The sequence below is a fragment of the Lepisma saccharinum genome, chromosome 2 (assembly GCF_977018435.1).
Source record: "Lepisma saccharinum chromosome 2, izLepSacc3.1, whole genome shotgun sequence".
Lineage (NCBI taxonomy): Eukaryota > Metazoa > Arthropoda > Insecta > Zygentoma > Lepismatidae > Lepisma > Lepisma saccharinum.
Window position 1 is genome coordinate 177,814,280 of NC_139230.1, and position 22,254 is coordinate 177,836,533.

The window sequence follows — 22,254 nt, forward strand, 5'->3', positions numbered from 1 at the left end:
GCTATTACATTACATTCCAAGTTTAATTTCATCTTAAAAGAAATTATGTCGGAACACAATAAATAAATAATCAAAGTTATGAAACTAAGAATTTAAATAAGGTTGTTGGGAGTAAACATAAACAGTTTCAAGTTTTTTGCTGAATCCATTTTGTTTGCTGAGCCATCGTACAATTTTTTCAAACCTTCCTCGGTTTACCATAACTTCTTCCTACACCCCAAAAAAGCCACGAGTCGCCACTGCGATAAACTCTTATGCTATTGGATGCCTTTACGTGATCTTCGGCTCGAGCCACGTAGTGCGTTCAATTTAAAAGCGGTACGTAAGGTATATTTGAGTCTTGTTTTTGTTGTTGTCGTCCGTTATGTTATGTTAATGTCCATTATGTTATGTTGCTGTCCGTGAGACAGGGTCTGTATGTAACGTGAAACACCGACGTAGGAGGACTGTACTAACACAAGAGGCAGTGACTAATGTTAATGAAATAATGACAAGATCTCCCCACAAACCTTTACGACGCCTAAGCCAGGAGACGCAAATGTCTGTAGGATCAGCCCATACAGCAGTGAGGAAAATGTCGAAATTATATCCATATCGAATTCAAGTTTTTCAAGAATTAAAACAAATTGACTACCCTAATCTTGTACACTACTGTCAATGGTTGGACTTCATTGGGAATGACATCACTGTGTTGGACTACGTGTTCTTTTCCGATGAAGCATGGTTTCACCTGAATGGTTACTTGTCTTTACAAAATTATCGAACATGGAGCTCTGAAAATCCCCATCTTTTCGTGGACTCCCCCTCCACCCTCAGAAAGTTGGTGTCTGGTGTGCCATATCCAGGCGGTGAGTGGTAGGGCCCATTTTTTTTAAAACACAATAGATAGTGAAATTTACCAAAACATTATAATGCAGTTTGTTGCAATGTTGGAACCAGAGGAACGTCAGAGCTGGTTTCAGCAGGACGTTGCAACTCCGCATACTTCCAATGAGACTATGGTTATGTTAAGAGATTTCTTTGGACTCAGGATTATTTCAAAGGGACTGCAGCCCGCCAGATCCCCAGATCTTTCAAGTCCGGACTACTTCTTGGGGGGGGGGTTTGAAGCAAAAAGTATACAGGCAGAATCCACGTACCTTAGAAGAGCTGAAGCACCACATCACTGAGGAAATTAGGGGCATAGCTGTAGATGTCCTCCATAATGTTGCAAGAAATATGGAAAAACGTGTTAACATGTGTATTCAAGAACAAGGTCATCATTTTCAACATTTGCTTTAAAAATCTTACTTGTATATTTTGTATATTGTATATTTGTTCTCCATACCGCTTTTAAATTGAACGCACTGTAGAAACGCTTGTTGTGGTGCGGGAAACGCATTTCCTGACTCTCACCGCCATTTTGAAAGAACACATCGATGTAAAAAAAAAAGTACGGCAGTGATATGGAAAAGGATGGCGTCAAAGTGATGCTGTCATCACTGAAACGCGATGAATTACTAATGTGTGAAATGCTAGTACTTCAAAATGCAATGGACATTTAATTTTGATATTCCCTTTAAAGCGTAGATACATTTAGGGACACCCTGTATTTCATTTTAGGCTGTTTAAATCTGTCAAAAATCTGCTCATGTATATTTGCAGTCTTGTAGCACATTCTGTGCCCCTCCCAGAAAAAAAATGAATTCTAGATCCGCATGTGGCTACAACCACGGTACAGCTATTCTGATCAACGGCGTACCGGAGGAAAAGTTGGCAGCCCTCCGCAATGCCTACCCCCCAATAGGAGAAATTGTAGCGAATTTGTTGGAATATACATACGTATTGCTATTAAATACAGTAGATTTTCTAGATTGTGGAATATCCACATTATCATTATATATTTATATATATATATATATATATATATATATATATATATATACATACACTGGAAAGATTTACCAACTTTTCAAGTATGTATTAGGTTCCAGGTTCAGCCCTTCCTAATATAATTCTGGGTACGCTATGGAATAAATCCAATTATTCAACCTGATCTAGCCAGAATATCCGATGATGTTTCAAATAGATCTCCAAGAAATTAAGTAATGAGAATGTTAGTATATTTCAAGATCGTTTCACTCTCATTTAATGAGAAATAATTTGCAATATAACGCGTTTATCTTTACTGCAACAGAAACCGATGAGTCACTCTTATCGCATAACAGGTGAGCAACTTTAAGTTCTGACGTCACGGGAGAATGCTCCTAAGTTTAGGCTGAATGCCTAAGTTTTTAGGTTAGGCTAGCTAGGTTTAGTTCTCTTAGCATAAATAAATACATTTCGTTGTATATATGATAATAAAGCCAAACATAACAGACATAACCAACAACCAACGTAATATATCCTCATATGACGTCAGAACGATAGGAGACTCAAGTGTTGTGCGATAAGTGTGACCAATATTCACAAGATACGCTAGCGCTCTTCAATTATTGAGAGAGCGGAGCTACCTGGGTAATCACGTGACAAGGGTGAAAAAACTGCACAGTGAGGGGGTTGCCTCTCAATATTTCAGTTTTTGGTCTAGAAGATGGACCAAAAGAAGAGTCCAAATAGGTAATATTAATTCTTAGAATGTAAATTTCACGTATTGCATGTGTAGAAATTAGTAAAACAATTCCAGGCTTCGGGCAGCTGATATTCAGTGGTAGTTTACGTGTATGGACAAATGCTTGGCTGTTCAAAAACCAGCCGAATCCTAGAAATACGATGTGAAAAAAAAAAAACAAGAAAAATTACTTTGTAACTGTTCAAGGAAAATGTACTGTAGTTTCACAAAATTTGAGCTAATAAATAACTTGTTATTTATTATGTTATTTATTACCCTGGCTGGCACAGCTTGTATGTACATAAGCAATGATACAATGCAGGAGCCGTAGCCTAGCTGTTTATGATATGCCTTTGTAGGCCAGAAGTTACGAGTACATTTGGTTAAAAATCATGCATTCTCGCTCAAAAATTGCTAACCAATTTAGCCTTCCACATTAATGATTTATAATCGTCATTATTGTACAGGATAATCCGTTGATTGATATCTGAAATTATTGTTTACATTACGGGGATCGTGATGTAAACACACACGAGATGTATGGCACAGCCACGAATAATTTCGAAATATTTACGATGAACTTAATTTTTCAAGCCTGCTAAATAAGGTACAATGCAGTACTGAACGTAAAAATTCACGAAGGACAAATTTGAAAGTTTATTTATTTGTGAACAAGGAACTACTTAAGATGACAGGAACCATCTCAGATTTTCTTCATATTTGGCATACTCACTAATTGAGGCCTCCTAATCACGAATCTGAAGTTAAAAGTTGTCGGAAACGTCTAGAAATTGCCAATTCAGCGAAAATAAGGCATTAGTTTTCCAAATGGAAACAGTCTATTTTCACGATCTTTTTTGTTTCACAAGGAAATACTGATACTACCACGGCACCAAATTTTAACTATGTTTGCCAAACCTAACCGAAACTAACCTAACCACACGTCAATGGCTGTGGGGCTAGCATCAATGGTTCGCAATTATTTTGCAGTTTCTAGACGTTTCCAACAAATTTTAACTTCAGATTCGTCATTAGCAGGCCTCAATTAGTAAGTATGTCAAATATGAAGAAAAACTGTGAGGGGTCTGGTCATCTTAAGTTATACCGTGAACAATTCTGAAAATTGTAATTTTTGTAGGGGACGAAGTGATCTGTTCTCTCATTAATTAGTGCAAAGTTAGAGATGCGAAGAATCAAAATGAAATTGACTGAAATAATATTTCTATAAAGACATTTGAATAATAGTCTTTTGCAGATCGCTGTGCTTTCAGTTCTTCAAAAATAGTAAGTTAATGTAGCCATTTCAGTTGCAACAGCCTTGAAAATATTATTGAAATTTTTATTGTAATTTGTCTTCAGTTCGTGCATTGAAATATATTTGTAATGACCGACATGATGTACATACATTCCAAATAGTTTGGGTATTGTTTCTTTGTATGTAAGGGTCATATTTAATACAGTGCACAAATGCTTTTTGATTTTATTAACTGATTGTGAAAGTTGATTTCCAAAGAAAATATATAATAATAAATGGCCGTACTATTTTCACCAGGTGCTGAGAACAGCTTATGGGGCTATTTTCACAAGCAAATTACCTGACCATAACATTGTATTGTATCATATTTTAATACATTCATTGGAAGTATTGGTGCCTTCCTGATTGCATAGTGGTAATGTCTTCACTTTGTAATCAAGGGGTCCTGGGTTCGATACCCGCTGGAAGCACATTTTGGTTTGGATCCTATTTTAAAATGTAGGTACAGTCCCGATTAGCCTAACTGTTAAAAACGAAACACCAATATAAGTAAATTAAGCTTTAATCTCACACACAGTCAACCAGTACATGACATTTTTCTTGCTGGTCACAGAATAAGTAACCCGCAAAATAATACACAGAATATTCACCTCAAAAAACATGCACAGAATACTCATATCAAGCAAATACACAGATTACTGTTTTTCTATTTCTAACACTAACTGTGCATAGAGTGGATTTATAATCTCATTGAAAGTATTACTTAAGTTACTGCTAAGGAGTTAATTTCAGTTAAAAATTGGTGCAACTATTATCACCAGGTAGTGGGAATAGTAGAAAGTGCTAAGACCAGAAATTACATGATCTGATGTTGGGAAGTATTTACAGACAATTTGGTAAGAATTTACAATATAGAGAAAGTCTCCAATTTCATTAATTTTCGGTATACTAACTAATTTTGGCCTCCTAATCACGAATCTGTTGTAAAAAACCGGGGGTCATGTCTGGAAATTGTACATTTTGATGAAAAATTATTTGTTAGCGCCAAAAACCATCCACGGGTAGCCCCACTAACCATTGACGTTAGTCCCAAAAACCATCCACGGGTAGCCCCACAAACCATTGACGTTAGCCCCAAAAACCATCCACGGGTAGCCCCACGAACCACTCACACGAGGTTAGGTTAGGCCTGTTAGGTTAGGTTCCATTAGCACTCATTTCACCCCTAAATTCATCGAAAAAATAGGGATCGTACTAGAATTGAACATCATAAATCATTTTCTTGTAAAACAACGGCGTGGTTGGACACAATGACAGGAGATTACGTTTTTGTTCGTAAAACTATGCATATACACCTATATTTAAAAAAAACTCAATCGGCTTTTTTTTCAAATTTTCAGACGTGACCCCCGGTTTTTTTCAACAGATTCGTGATTAGGAGGTCAAAATTAGTTAGTATACTGAAAATTAACAAAATTGGAGACTTTCTCTATATTGTAAATTCACTCCGACAATTTTAATGCTAACAGCCCTGAACCTGACCTGCCTAACCTAACAACAAAAGCATTAAGGAATGCAATACCCCTTCATATTTATGTCATGCGACATATTACCAGCACCAATGCATATTGGAACATTGCAGTATTTTTCCAACTTCACAGTGTGCAAAAGAAATACTTGTTGTTGTCCATACAAAAATATATGCACACTGATATAAGTTTGATACACATCAACAACTAAAGAGTGCCTCCTCGATGGCACAGTGGTAGCATCGTTGCCTTGTAACTAAGGGGTCCTGGGTTCATTACCCGGTGGAGGCACATAGTTATTCGGATCCCACTTTAAAACTGTAGGTCTGGTCCCGATTAGCCTTACTGTGCATAAAGTGAACTTAAAATGCCAAATCAATCAATCAAAACAACTAAAGAATGCGCACATACATGTAGTAGGCCAGGTTGTAGATCATGCACATGCACAGTTTAAAATTTGGTGGAAGTAGTCACACTGATAATAAATAGTAACACCATAAAAATGTGGGAGTGTCAATTTAATGCTAAGAGCACCAAACATTACTTGCCTAACCTACTCAATTATATAGGTGCAGGTAGAAGAAATCACATATTACTATATTTGTATGGCACCATTTATAGCAACTTAAGATTGCTTAATGACAATGAACAATTCTATTTTGATTTTCTTATTTACATTTTATGCAGTAGTCTAATGAAGGTAACATAAACAAAAATCATTAAGCCAAATATCGTATTGTAGGGACCTCTCTCCATGTACAAATTTTGTACAGATATGTACATTTTACAATATAATCATTTTAAATATGTTTTACAAGATAACAAAGTAAGTAATTTAGTTTGGAAAGTCAACTCACAGAATGGTTAGAAATATCCTTTCTCGTAAAATGTATTTTGAGTTTTACAATTCTGAAAATCGTGGCTCCTTACTTTGCCAGTGTGACAATATTCAGTGGATAACATAAATGTTATATTTGAAATAAATGTTAGTACTGGATCTGAACTTCCATTGTACATTCCATAGTATTGTACCCTGAGAAAAGCTAATTTGCTTACAACATATTGATAAAATTATATATATTTTCTGAAAATATGTAGTCTATTAATTTCTCTAAATAGCATACCAGATACAGTTGACTGTGTACCTTCTCGCAAAAAGTGGCGATGAATTTTTACATTATTTGGGAAAATTATTCTTATCATTAATGACTCGTGTTGTTATTTGGTCAAGGAAACTGTTTTTGTGGTGGATGTGATTTTGATCACAGTTCTTGTTGCTTGCAGTTGTGTGGTATAGTGAGCTGCAAGTGTGCTAGGCATGATCTCAGTGTGTGATGTAGTGAATTATAAGTTCACCATGGTTACCTAGATGAATTTGTTCATCCATTAGAAAATTGTCAACTTTGCATTATTTGTGAAGATTGTGCTTTTTATGAACAATATGTGTTTTGAAATGCTGTTGGTGACTCATTATTATACAGGAAATAAGTGGTTCATTAAATATTTACTATCGCACAAACACATCTCACTTCTTCTTTTCGTCATTTTTAACATCCCTACTTACCTATCTGCTTCGCGGAACATTCTTTAAGGTGTATTTATGTTTTTTCATAAAATTAATTTCAATTTTTGGCATTACGAGTATTTCTTTCTTTTCGTTTTTCGCTTGCGTAAGACACAACATGGCGCGTACACCTTCGTAGATCATCGTGCATTGTGCTTGTGTTTTGTCGATTTCATTGGATATGCAGTGTTTCCAACCTTTTTCACCCAAAAAATACAAACATAGTTAACCATTGAAGATAGCCCCAAGAAACATTACGTAACGTTAGGTTAGGTTTAGTAAAATTCGTTCCATCCCCAAGAATATTACGTAAGGTTAGGGTTAGTTAGGTTAGGCAAACATAGTTAAAAAATCATATTTTTTGGAAACAATGGCATGGTTGGAAACAGTGACAGGAGGTTACATCATCAAACGCATGCAACATCCCCTTAACACTTTGAATCCCTGCCTGTAGATAGAGAGCAGGATCCCATGACCATGATAATTCAATAACAATCTCTTAAATGTTTTTCACATTCTCACATTATTGGATAACATGATCGTCACTTAGTATTTATTTCTTTTTAATGCTGACCTCCATTGCAGATTGTTTATAACAGCACGCTACGATGACAAGGGCCCCAGGTTTGAATCCATGCCTGGGCAGTGGCGGCGATTTGGGGGGTGAGGGAGGCACTTGCCCCCCCCACTTCCTCACTTTTTCTGCCGCACTATGCTAAATCTTGTATACAAAGGGAAATATATTGTTTTTGCTCCCCCCCCCCAGTTTTGGAACCAAATTGCCACCACTGCTGCTGGGCATTGGTGTTCTTTGTGAGCGTCCCTTCTTCAATATCATCATATCATCGTTCCTCCTCATCTTCGCAATTGGCCAAAAATGGCAGAAAAGCTAAGTAAAATAAACTAAATCTATCAATCAATTATTTCTTTTTAACTATATTATTCATATAATTCTTCTTTTTTTTTAAAAAAAAGGAAAAAAGAAAGTGACGAATTCTCACGTGCATCACTGAAAGGATCGTTCACGTATGTCCAATCTCAGACAGACTTTGCCTTGTCTTCTACATCGGATATATCTGAATATTCAGACTCACTACAGTCACTTTTCTGTTCTTCCGGAACATAATCTGACGAACTACTATCCTACTCTTCCATATCTTTCTGCTTTTGTTTTACAAAATATGCAATAAAACAAAAACACACAGGTTTCCTCAATAGCAGGGTTACATACTTTCGGCAACAGATGGCGTAACGAGCGTGCTTTGTTCATTGCTTGCGATAGTCACATGCTCAAATGATGTACAGCAACACATAGACTTCGGTCCTTCCCAACCAGGGACATTCGTAAGTTTTCTTGGCCATTACCATGCAATAATATTTCCATGTCGGCCAATAGTTCCAGCTACGTATGGGCCATACTTAGTGGTAGTCAAGAGGTTAATGTACAGGAAGCAAATGAAAGCAAAGGCTATTGTGCATCGGAGAATTAATTTTCAAAAAAGAATAAAATTTCAGCTATGATAGCCTACATTCACACATGACAGAAAACACCTTCCAGATGTTAGACAATGCTACAGGAACTTATTTCCATAAGTAGTTTCTTCTGTAAAAATGAAGAAATCTGTTTGTGCGATAGTAAATTTTTACCAGTGGTTCTTTGTGGTAGTCATTTTTCATGTATGTAGAGTCTTCAGGCTGGCATTGTTGTTTTCAACTTGATGTGTTAGTTTTGGTTTGGACATTTTAAGATTATGCTTGTAGTGTTGTTTTAAAATGTGCATTTTGTAACTCATGACTTCTACATGCATAGGAAATTTATCCATAAGTAATTTTTTGTAGATTAGTGTTATATTACAGTATCGTAAAATTTTGAAATTATCAGTTGCTGGGTGCTCCCTGATGGTGTAGGTGTAATGCTGATGCCTTGTAAGGAGGGGTCCTGAGTTTGATCTTCTGTGGAAGCACATTGCAGAATGGTTCAGATCTGACTTTAAACTGTAGGTTCGGAGTGGGTTGGCCTATCAGAGAATAAAGTGGACTTAATTATAATTTACAAATGTGATATCAGGGATTATAATTGTAGTGCTTTTTTCATGGTAGTTTTGCACCCTATCATGATCATCTCTTATGATTTTTTATGTTGTGTAGTGAATTACACATGTGGTAGAGAACAATCATTTTTGTTCCACTTCTTATTCTCATGTGAGTGTCGTGAATGGTGTCGTAATAAGTTCGCAACTTCTTTACACCTAGTCAATGATACATTTTCATGGATAAAGAATGAAAGGATTAGTCGTTGATATTGGAAATGTGTTGCATGTTTCAGATAGTTTTATCCACTTAGAATAGGTTTGGTGAAAGTCCAATTCTTTTTTTCCCCCTTTCCTTTGTTGAAGGCAAGGGGATGGAAGGGGGTCACGATTCTAATTGCATAATGATTTTTACAAGTACGGGAAGCTGTGTAGTGTGCTAGTGCTTAGAATACTGCAAATTTTTAGTAAATTTGGTGTTCAAAGATACTAATTTGTGCTTTTTATGTCACAGAAAGTATTAATTTGTAAGGAATTATGTTTTGAAAATTAGGTTGCACAAGTGATAACACTCTTAAGTTAGTTCTGTTGGTTTGGAAAAAAAAAAACTTGTTTACATGTGTAGAAGATCAAATAACATGTGGAAAGCTATGGCAATGAAACCTAATGATGCTAACCTACTCCAAGCATACAAATAGTAACACCATAAGCATGCTGGAGTGTCATAATAATGCCTAATATAGTCATGTAAGTATATAGGAGCAGGATATAAAAAAAATTATCCTGAAAAAATGCATGAAGTAATCAGAAAACCTTTCCATGTAAGATATGCATAGAATTCAAATCTTAAAGAAAACTTGTACATATCATGGTGATATAACAATGGGAACTGAACCCCCCTTTTTTATAGGCTAGGCCAGTTAGATTTGATGGTGTTAGTATTAATTAGTTAGGGATGGCTGTTATCCTCTGGATCACGATGAGCAAGTGGAGACTGCTTTTCTTTACATCAGTTACGAAGACAACTTTTGTTTACATCAATTATGACAGTTTTGAAGCTACTGATGGTTTAGTGGTAACATTGTCACTTTGTAATCGATGTGTTCTCGGGTTTGTTACCAAATAGAGGTACATAGTTGTTAGCAGGAGCCAGCATTTTTTTTTTCATATGTATGCTAAAAAATAACTGAATCCAACTAAGATACAGCTACATATTTTGAAATATGGCATTAAAACATTTAATTTATTAATTGGCTAACAACAGTGAAATATTACATTGTGGCATTTTTTTATTCTGATTTAATGATACATAAAACACACAAACATTTAAAAGAAAATACATACTGTACTCGTTATTTAAGAAAAAAGTGATGAAAATTTACATGCTAACTCAAAGTATTTATGAAATATATATTCTTTTAGAACTGAATTTGAATATTCAGGCACCCTGTATTTTTCTACCCCTGGAGGTTAGGATCCTACTTTAAACTGTGGGCCCAGTCCCGATCAGCCTTTCTGTGCATAAAGTTGACTCAAAAACAAACTCAAACAAACAATGGTTTTGCTTCTTGCAACAAATGTTTTATGTTTGTTTATGCTTGCAGATACCTGTTGTAGTGAAATAGTTAATGGTTGTTGTGTGGTACTGCTTTTTACACATTGGGATTTTTGGATTTATTCATTTTCTTACTTGTTGGAATTGGGAACTATGCACTTGAGAGTATTCTTGTAATATTTATTTTGAAATTTTATGCATTTTTAGCTTATGCTGAAGCCATATGTGATTTATGAATTTTTCCTGCCTTTCCCAACATAAAGTGGCTTTGGGGCTCACCCAGCCTCAAATCAATGGGTACCTGGGGGGTAAAATGGCTGGAGCATGGTGCTGGTCACATCACCTCCAAAATGGCCAAGATCAAGCATGTATGTATTGGCTGGTATCAGTACATAAGTTGCAACTAATACTTTTCGATAGTCATACCATTGGTATTGGCAGATACCAACACATCATCAGTATCAACTCAGCCCTAATGAAAGCCTTTACTATAACATCAAAGAGTATTTGATAGGGAATTGGAATTGATACACCTAACTACAAAGAGAATCTGATATGATAAATAGAAACAAATATTGCTGACTTCCAATGCACCATATTATACGGCGTACACTTTTAGAAGGAACATGAGTTCAGCCAATACGCAGTCAGTGCTGTCGCGCTGCTGCCAAACCAACTGCTAGCGGAAAGGAAATGCAGAGATTTTGCTGTGTCCAATATTCTGATTTTTATATATAATGCATGCACATGATATTTGAGTACAATGAAATATATAGTAAAGAATTCTACACAGGATTATATCATATCACTGCAGCATATAAGAGAAACTCGTACTGAAGGTATTTATTATAGAGGAACTGCAAGGTCATGATCATCACTCTCGTCTCTGTTTTGTGGTATGTTTCCCAGAAGATTTGAATAGGGGTTTACCGATTTCTGTGGTAGATACGTTACCCTGTTTTATAATACGCAACACAGTATGCACACAGACACCACACGCTTTAGCCGTAAGTTCTGGACTCTGAGAAAACACTGTTTTAGCACGCACTTCTTCCGACGCCAATTCCTTGAAACAAGAATACACTTTAAAACTAAGATTTCTGTCTTGTGAACGTAATATTTTACGCTTGGTGCCTGTACTACTTATAATAGGTTTCAAGAGCGAAATTATTAATTTGATTTGCTTTACTTTATGTTATTTAACTTTTCTGTCACTTTTGGCTAATTGCGAAGATGGGAATGAGTGATGATATGATGAAATTGATGGATGGACATTCACAAAATCCATGTCCAGGCAGGGATTCGAACCCGGGATCCCTGGCGTCGTAGTGCGATATGCTAACCACTCCACCATGGGGGCCGGCGCTAAATTATTAAGTAACACTCGCGGAACACACACTATTGCATAACTATCGAACATAAGGGCTGGACTTCACAGCGTGCTTGACGCCAGGGGTCCTGGGTTCGAATCCCAGCCTGGATATGGATTTTGTCCCGGGTTCGAATCCCAGCCCGGGCATAGGTGTTTGTAAGTGTCCCTTCATCAATTTCATCATATCATCATCCATCCTCATATTTGCAATTAGCCAAAGGTAGCAGAAAAGTGAAGTAAAATAAACCAACATTTAATCAATCAATAAGGGCCATATTGAATCGTCTCGCAACTGTTCTTCGTGGTGTACAAGTACAATTAACACCGCCCTTGTTACGAAAATGCTGAACTGAAAGTTACTCAGATTCGCAATGTTCGTAAACACCCACCACAATGAAGGGCCTTTGTTCATATTCGGCCGAATTTGACACCCATAGCTTTATCAAGACACAACTCAACAGAGTTAACAAGGTGGCAAATAAAAAAAAAACTAAAAAAACAGACGGAACACTGAAGGAAAACGAAGGGTCATTGTGTGTGTGTGTGTGTAGAGATGCGCTGTTTCCCTTGTTTCTTCGAGAAACGATATCTCCAGCTGTAGGCGACGGAAATGCATGTTACTTGGACAGTCAGGTTCATAATGTCATGTCCAATGCAATGATGAACCTTAAAGTGGCAAGTTTTATAAAGAACTTCTTGCGCGCAAAAAAAATTACAGAACATGGCGCTTAATTTGCTCGCTGCAGTTTCCTAACTGTACAACGTTGCACTCCTGCTATTGGCTGGTCGCCAAGGACACGCTCTCCGTAACTCTGCCCGATATCGCTTCTAAAACCGTGCATCATATAGTGGTGATGTCACAGCAGTCGACATTCGAGTCCAAGCAATTTGAGGCATGTTTTTCTCCTTTTCAAGATCATTGAACTTTCCATTGGAAGGGGTATCTTATTGTGACAGCAGTTATGAAACAGAATTGTGATGCGTATTGTACATCCACATAAATATGAGATTTCAGAGAATACATTGATATACAGGGTGATTCTTATAGAATCGGCTCGACAAAATGAGCTGTAATATAAAATATACCAAATAGATATTAACGTAATTTATACATGACATACCTTGGATATTGTGCTGTTGATTGTGATCAGAGCATGTGTTGGAAGTGTCCGCCATTTTCAAGAAGGCATACCTCCACCCGCGTTTGCATATTTTCCGTGACTTGCCGCAGTGTTTCTCTGGTGATGTTCCTGATTTCAGCCGAAATGTCCTTTAAGGCTTGTAACGTGCAGTTTGTTTGCATACTCTGTGTCCTTCAGTAAACCGAACAGGAAATTCCAGGCTTGCGGGCCTGATGCCTGGACACTGCAAACATGTTTGTACGTGCACTGCTATGTGTCCTTGAACCTTGTAGCATAAGTGCTGCCACCTGTCAGACCATCTGCACACCATTTGACTCAGCACAGCCCATGGATTATTTTGTTGTAATTGTGAACAGTTATATGCATTACCTGCAGCATTATTAGTAAATTCATCAGGCCGGTTCTATAAGAATCACCCTGTATTATACACACCTTACAGAGCATAAGGTAAAGAATAACTGGAGTAAGGAAATCATGCATTTTAAAAGAAAATAGAGCTATTCCATTTCCGAACACAACCAAGCCAGATCTATCTTACCTTCAGTGATGCTGCCGATATGAATTCTGGGAGTTCAGCATGCTCACGTCTGCAGTGCTGCCACCTGTTGGCTGCAGTTTCAGATCGGAAGCCGGTAGGACATCCATTTTGCTCGATTTCCTAATTCATTTATTCTTTTCGTTCTCCCCTGTAAGGTATGTGTAATATAGTGATGTTTTCTCTGAAATCTCACCTTTACATTGTTGTATTATTTGCATCACAATTTTGTTTCATAACTGCTGTCACAATTCTTAAAGCCTACCCCTTCTGATGAAAAATTCAATGCTTTCAAATAGGCTAAAACCATGTGGCTACTTTGTTTGGACTCAATCTTGCAGCGTGACGTTACACTAACATGGTCCATGAGGAGAAGAGACTTATCACCAAAAATGTGCACCATTAAAGTGCACCTGTAATACACAGCATGTATAATGTAGATTCTTTCTTTTGTCACCCTTAATGTTATGCTGTATAGCTTAAACTAAAATTATTGATATTTTTTTTTGTTATATATTTGTGACAATGAGCAATGCTTGAAGTGGAAATTGTTAGGTGTGGGATTTTTGCCCCATCCTTGGGGCTAGCTGTTGGGAACAAGAGGTGACAAGACAGCAGGAGGATGCTTTGCATAAAAATTTACTAGCTGGGGATCCCCACCCTGCATCCACCTCTACTTCGAGCACTGACAATGAGGATGAATGATGAATCCATGGAATAAATGATGGAACAAAGATAGGATTCAAACCAGAGATCTATGGCTTCATAGCACATTACTCTTACCACTTTGCCATGGAGGCCAGCCACCTACATATGTAATTTCTTAATTGTGAGACAGTATTTTATGTTACAGTTTATGCACTTTTTGTTGTTATATGATATAAGAGTGACCACAAACAAAAGAACCTTCAGCCAAAATCCTTCGTGCACTTTCCCCTTTATCCATTCAAGTCGGGCCATAAGAAAGCATGCTTCTCTCTGGCTCTTCCCTCCAAGCAGGAGTAGAATGCACAGGATCCGCAGGTTCTTTTGCATGTGGTTGTACTATAGAATATGTAATTTATTAGATGTTACATATCACATTGGATGCACTTTCACTTCTTGTTTCTTTCAGAAGAACTAAAAGGCAAGCAAAAGTATTAGAAGAGAACTACTGGGACTGCAGTGTGTGTACTTATAGGAATACAGCGGAAGCATTTAAATGCCTGATGTGTGATGTACGGAAGGGAACATCTACTAGGTAAGATTTTTAACATATTCATTATTTTGAGTGAAGATATTTGTTTTCATCAAATTTCAGTGTAGAGACTTTTATTGTATGTTTGGGAGCAAGGAATTCCACATCCTTAAACAAATTTAAATTAGTTTCATGTAATTGTATTTTGTATTGTAATTTTGTTATTTTACATTGTTCTGCTACTTTTGGCTAATTGCAACAATGGGATGAGTGATGATCAGATAAAATTGAAAAGAACACCCATGAAAGTCACAAGGAACAACCATGCCTGGGTGGGGACTTAAAACTGGGAACATCCGGGGCTATATCATAAGTCTACCACTTGATGTCATTGACCACCAAGCCAGCAAAACGGTCCACTCATACATAGCATGACAATATTTGGTTGCTTTCTCATGCACATGATTGCCTTGCCAATTCCCAACCACTACCTTTGATCAGCAACACTTCGCTTGTGGTAATCATATGAGTGAGAATGTGTGTATCAGTGATTTAAAATGTACCCTTTCACTTCCCTAAATGTGAACTTACACCCCTGGATTGAAAATTCTGGATAAAGCTCTGGTGTTTGTGTGTGTATGTGCACGCATACGTGCATGAACATGTGTGTTGTGTGCATGTTAAGAGCTCATATGCTAGTGTAATATTAGCAATATACTACCATCCACTTCCAGCATCTACTTTTTGTTTTAGGAGAAGTTGTTGAAACAAAAGTTTTGAAATGAGAAACATGAAAAGACAGTGTTACATAATTATGTAGATTATTAGTAAAAATAGTCTTTGAGCCATCAATTTTGCCAATTTGTCATTGTTTTTATAAATACAAATCTATAATTAATGTAAATTTTTAAATATGCAGTTTGTTTCTTAAACATTGGAAGCACCTAATTACTTAACAACATTAACCTGTAAGGATGCACATATGGGTAAAACTTACCCGGCTGATTTCGAAATATTTTTTTTTTTTTGTCATTTGTGATGAGTGTCTGAGGCAGTGTTCTTACGGCCCTGCGAGTGGAAGTAACTAACAGCCAATCCAGGATGCCGAAACTAACAAGGGTTTGCTGAAAGGTACTGAGGTGTGTGTAAACAGAATGGTATTTTGAGGTCGCAGAGGGATTTTCTTGGCATTGTTAGAGAAATGTGATAAGTATGACTGTTTTCAAAGACTTGGGTGATATCATTCAATAAACATTTCATATTTACTAGCTGATGAGATGAAATAGTTTTCCAAATGGAAGGAAATTGGTAATTTCTCACAAAGGTAAGCTTTAATTTTTTTTTTCATTAAAACTAATTTTGTCTCAATTTTCCAGAACTAAAGCAATGTGAAAATCTTAAATCATGGAAGGAACAGTAAAAACACATGTAAAAATAACACCGAATTTTGCCCTAAACTGAAAAATAACACCGAATTGCAGTAAGAAATAACATCAAAATTTAGGGGAAAATAAATCTAAATTTCACTTCCCTACTTATATGCTAAAACAGATATCTCAAGATTGTGCTGAGCAACTTTCAATTTCACTGTATAAATGTATTTTAACTGCTCTACATGAAACAAACCCATGACATGAACACTTTATAATTAGACGTAAGCAAGTTACTTTCTTTTTTTTTTTGCAAAACTAACTTGTAGAAGTTATATTAATTTTGGTGGCCTCTGCTGCCATCCACTTGGGAACTTGTTGCTTCTCTGCATGCCCCTTGGAGCACTAGTGTAGCCAGTTCATCTGCTGCGTGTGCTGGGTTTAAGTTGTTGCAGTAGTGGGAACTGATGTTCAGATCATGTAGAAAGTGCACAATTGCAAGCGTCTCTTTGATTTTTTTGTCAATCAGCATGTGCAGTGTATGCCTAATAGGCTAGTCAATAAGGAGGTCCAATAAGGACCAATCTTATGTAGATTGTGGCCTGTAACTTTCGCTTCGATCTGAAAGCTCAGGACAACTGTGATGATCTTGTTCATATGTACTTACAATAATTCTTGCTGGTAGAAGACAAAGGATGGTTTGGTTTCCAGCAGTAGCAGAAATGCGGACATTATGTTCATTTGTTTTATATTAAATATTGCAGAATTATTGTTTAATTAACATACATATATTACCACTTGAAAACACATTTTCAAGAAAAGTTGTTAGAACATTTAGAATTAAAAAAAGATAAAGTAAAGTGCTCCCTTGTGTTTTGCACCGTGCCGTAAAGGGGGTGTAGAGTTAGGGCTCCACACTTTATTGAGCACGGCCAAGGTTGAAAGTCATGTGATCAGCACCATGCCCCTGGCTGCCTTTAAACCCCAGAGTTTCCTCCAGGTACCCACTTTATATGACACTGGATGGGCACCAAAACTGCTTGAACAGGTGGAAAAAATCTGTTAAACCCCACCGGGAACGAAACTGGGTCTCCCGCATGATAGACACCCAAACATTTTTTTTTTTTTAAGAATACCCCTACGTGCTAGTATTCCCATCATTCACCATTTTCTCAACTTTCACACATCGCTTTTTACTAATATTCTTGGTTTTTCTCATTACGGACGTACACAAACATCCAACTGGTAAATAGTTACAAATAAGCCCTCAAGTTACCTTGCAAAATAATTTCCTTGTCTTTCGCTCTTACAAAATGGAGCGGGAAAAAAAGTGAAATTTCTCACTTCTCTAACGTCCTAACTGTGCTTCCTACTTTTCCTGTAAAGTGCTTTCCAAGCAAGATATTTGCAAAAAACTGATTTTGGGTGCAATTTTTCAAAGATGGCAGTCAAATCCGGGATGGTACAGGGGTGCAAAATTAATACGTCATTAAGAACCCTTTTAGGAAGATAATAAAATTTGTTCCAGCTTTCCCTGATTTTTTTCCTTATTGGACTCCAAAATCATCCCTTGTTGACTGGCCTATAACTGAAATATTTTTGATGGGTTTGTTAAACTTGAGGTGATTTGCTAGTCTGGTAGGTGGTCAGCTCAGCCTTAATTAAAGATGAATAACATGATATGCTAAACACAGTTTTTATTTTAGAAGTAGTCTTGAAATAATGCAAATTTCATCTTCAATGTGTTGGGGCCTCCCTGATGGCGCAGTGGTAGCTTCGCCGCCTTGTAATCAAGAGGTCCCGGGTTCAATACCCGGTGGAGGCACAAGTGGTTCGGATCCCACTTTAAACTGTAGGTCCAGTCCCGATTAACCTTACTGTGCATAAAGTCGACTTAAAACACCAACTAAATCATCTTTAATGTGACTTTTACTGTTTCTTCTGAAATTTCACCACATTTTTTGCATATAGAGTGAACAATATCGTGAAAATCTGCACATCACCACTGTTTTGTGGCTTACAAGACTGGAGTCCACTACTATTCCTTTCAAGTATCTCCCAATTGTCATGTACAATGTTGGATCAACACTGAAATTTTTAAACTAACCAATGATCGAGCCCAGGTGGCTTGCGATTGTAAATCTAATGTAAACATTTAAAGTTAGCTGTTGTTCTTCATAGCCATAAATTTGTTTAGTGAAAAGATGAAATGTGTCATGGTTCTCGTTGAGTGTTGTTTAATATAATCTTTTTTTTATTTACAGTGATTTCCTTTAAGTCTCAAGCCATGATTAAGTTGCAAATTCTGTAGTGAGAATGAGAGGAATATGCATAGATTGTTTTATCATCTTAACGTTAAATGCCGGCTTTGAGGAAAATAATGAGAAAAATGACACCAATTTTTGCAAAAACAAAAAAGATATTAGGTCTCTAAATATTAACTGTAAGCATGAATAAGGAAAAAAAAAACTATCAGCAGGTTGAAATATCAACATCAGTAATTTTAGTGGCACATACATTTTGTGTTGAAATGCCTCTTTTTCTGTTATTATAAACTTCATGTTTTAAAAGTTTTCTTCATATTCAGAGGCTAATTAGAAATGTAACGTATTTTTTTTACCATCCAACCAACCTGAAGGTACCTGCAGGAGGATCCATATCTGTGTTCTTCATTACAGTAAAATGACCTTATCTGCTAAGCTATAAAGATGATCTCATTTGTTTGCTGGCTAGAAGTCAACCTGGGTTACTTCTTACTTGTTTCTTTTCAGTCAGGATAAATTTTTATCACGATAGTACCACAATCTGTTGAATAGTAATGAATTGTTATTATCAATATTACATGTATCATTTTACTAGTTTAACTCAAATCCTAGTGTAAATGATTGCATAGTAATCTTTAATGCGTATAATTAATAGAATTGGTATTATTATTCCAATCTACTTTGTATTCTTAGTATATTTTAGTATGTAGTCTTATTGTATTTTTCTTGTGTAATTTTTAATGTGCATGTTATTTTTCTATTATATACACTGAGTGCTCACTGAATTGCGACCACCTACCTAATACTTTGTTGGTCCTCCTTTTGCTTGGTGGATGGCCTGGACATGATGTGGCATGGATTCCACAAGGTGCTGATATGTCTCCATGGGGATCTGACACCATATATTCTTGATGGCATCCCATAACGAGCCAACTGACATCGGTGCAGTATGCATTTTTTTAAGAGCTCATTCCACAACATCCCACAGATGCTCTATGGGATTAAGATCGGGGGAGGTAGGGGACCAATTCATATGCTGCATCTCTGTGGAATGTTCCTCCAGCCAAACAAGTACAGTCCTGCCTCAGTGGCACCTTGCATTGTTGTCCTGGAAAATGCTGTCCCCATGTGAGTAGAAGTGTTGCATTGTGGGGTGTAAGTGGTCCACTAACACCTCACAATACACAACAGATGTCACATGGCAAACCATACACACCAATGGTCCCAGTCCATGCCAACAGAAGCAACCCCACCCACCTGTGCACCACTCACCATGCAGGAAGGGTCCTTAGCCTCATGCTGTTGGAGCCGCACACGCCCATCACAGTGGTGTAGCAAAAACCGTGATTCATCGGACCAACATGCCCTTTTCCGATAGTCTACGGCCCAATCAGCATGCTCGTGGGCCCAAGCAAGATGAAGTTGGCAGTAACGCTTCATGAGGAGTGGGTGACGAATGGGTCATCTGTTGTGTAACTTCATGTGTGCCAGGGTGCGCTGCACAGTTGCATGGGATATGGGTGTTGTGCATCCACTGTTGTATTATTCTCATAATTCCCGGACTCGGATGGTGTGTTCAGCTGTCACGAGCCATTTGACTTGACGCTCTCCCCATGGTGTCACCTTCTGTATGGCCTAGCAATTCTGCCTCTTGGTGGACATTGACTCGTTTCCTTGCCACTCTCTGTACAACTTCACTACACTGGAATGGACGCATCCAACCAGTGTCACTATCTGGGTTATTGATACACCTGATGCTCGGGCACCCACAATCATGCCCTTTTGGAATTATGTTAAATCCTGACCACCTCCCAGTTTAACGTGTGCTGTTCGACTAACATGTAGCATTGTGTCTATACATTTACCATGATACTTCCAGTCAGGGTGGTCATGTGATCAGAACAGCTGCTGGGCCATTCCTTGTTGTTTGGAGGGGTGGTCACAATTCAGTGAGCACTCAGTGTATATCAATCTAATGTATTAATCAAGTATGCTGTTTTTCAGAGTTAAATGTAAGTACATTGTAGATTAGACAGCAAGCTGTAAGAATGAAAAATAAGGAAAGCATAACATCTAATGTACTTCTGCATTTTCATTCAGAAAACCTAGGATTAATCCACAACTTGTGGCCCAGCAAGTTGCACAGCAGTACACACCAACTCCTCCAAAAACAAAGAAGGAAGGAAGCAAAGATAAGAGTGACAAGAAGAATTCCTTTTCTGAAAACAAGCCAGTGAAGAAGAGCAGGCATCCGTGAGTATTTTAATTTAATACATTTCCCTGTGTTGTCTATAATACATCGAAGAAAAAAAGAAAATGCATATTTAATAAGTCTCTTTCTGTGACGTATGTATCTTTTTCATATTTGATATTTTAAATAACAAGTGCAAAATATAATTTTCCATGATACAACATCCCCTTGAGGGGCCAAGATATACCAAGGAGCTTCCTACTAAATGCACGACCATAAAATTAGGTAGGTGGCAGAAGTTTGTGCTGTTACAACATCAGAGCACAACCCCGTGTGTTGGAGGTTTCAGGGAATGAAAGATCTCATTGTAGAGTTGATCTTTGTAATCCATGTGATACAAACTGATAATAATATTTACTAAAAATTTCAGGGATGACACAAAAGGTCCCCCGGAGAGATGTTGGTCTGATGCTCGAACTAGGCAACGCAGTTTGGTTGACGTTGCCGCACAGTGCGCGGGAATCAGCAACTCCTCATGTCAACACCAAAAATTTGTGCTTACCACCAGATCACTCACACAAAGATTGTGACTCCACTATGCAGAAGCTGTTACGTACATATATTTGTAAAAATTGTTCATCGATACTTAAACATTCAAGCTGGGGAGGGTGATTGGATAAAATAATATGATTGATTGATTTTACGTTATGATCACATCAGCACATAGTCTATTTTTGCCCATCACACAATGTGGGGATAAGTTGCTTAACTAAAACAGAATTGAGGACAGGCCCCAAACAAGAAAATGAAATATGTTTGTTAAAAACCTTCCTCACCCAATTTTTAAAACTCATACAGTCAACGATTCCTTAACAAGAAATAAAACGATACTGTCTCTGAGGATAAAATCTCCGTACCCCAGTTAAAAGCTGAGGCTGTAAATGGGCACTCAGCACACATGAAAACAAACACAGGACAACTTGACCTTACAGAGATATACTATATATACTTACTGGCCATGGGTCTAGTTGCCAGAGCCTCGATCTGAAGGCTGAGGTTGACTTTTAGGTGCCTTCTCAGGTTCCCCATACATGCCTGGGATGGAATAATATTTAGATTGACCACACTCTTTTACTTTTTGGTCTTTGTATTAATTTATATGTGCTGTTTTATTGTCCTTGAAAATGTCCTAACAGTTTGTTAACGCTTGAATCTTCATTTTAAAATTATCAAAACTTGACTACAAATAAATATAATCTTACGCTTACTGATTGCAAAATATTTTTGACTTGTATTTATCTTTGTTCAGTTTTTGTGTAAACTCTGTTGTAGAGGCTAGTCAAAAATGCAGGAAGAATTTCAAATTCCACTTGGGAAAGGAGTTTCGAAAACAAACTCTCTCTTATTTTATTTTAGATAAAACTGGACAGATTTGTCTCACCTAATAAGTAATTGGCATCAACAACAGTGGATTTTTACTTGCTTACATCATTCTAAGTAGATCACTATTGCACAGCCCACACAACATAAACCCACTTTTGAGTATTATCAAATGATTCGGAAAAAGGTCAATGCATGAAGCTCATATGATTGTGACCATCATTAGTTTATTATTATTATGCACTTTTCACTTCAAGATACACCCATGTTAGTCTGGGTACCTGGAGGAAACTCTGTGGG

General features: G+C 37.2%; 1 protein-coding gene across 2 annotated transcripts in view; it reads left to right on the plus strand.

The window, feature by feature from the left end:
* The first annotated feature begins 2,508 nt into the window (after positions 1 to 2,508).
* Positions 2,509 to 22,254, plus strand: part of RYBP (ring and YY1 binding protein) — a 50,360-nt gene continuing 30,614 nt past the window's right edge. Inside the window, exons 1-3 of one of the 2 annotated variants that reach the window (XM_083117734.1) lie at positions 2,509 to 2,598; positions 14,687 to 14,812; positions 20,484 to 20,636. In XM_083117734.1, coding sequence (XP_082973860.1) covers positions 2,573 to 2,598; positions 14,687 to 14,812; positions 20,484 to 20,636 — 305 coding nt within the window. In that variant the 5' untranslated portion in view covers positions 2,509 to 2,572. The remainder of the gene's footprint in view (positions 2,599 to 14,686; positions 14,813 to 20,483; positions 20,637 to 22,254) is intronic. The other variant, XM_083117735.1, reaches the window with a different exon arrangement.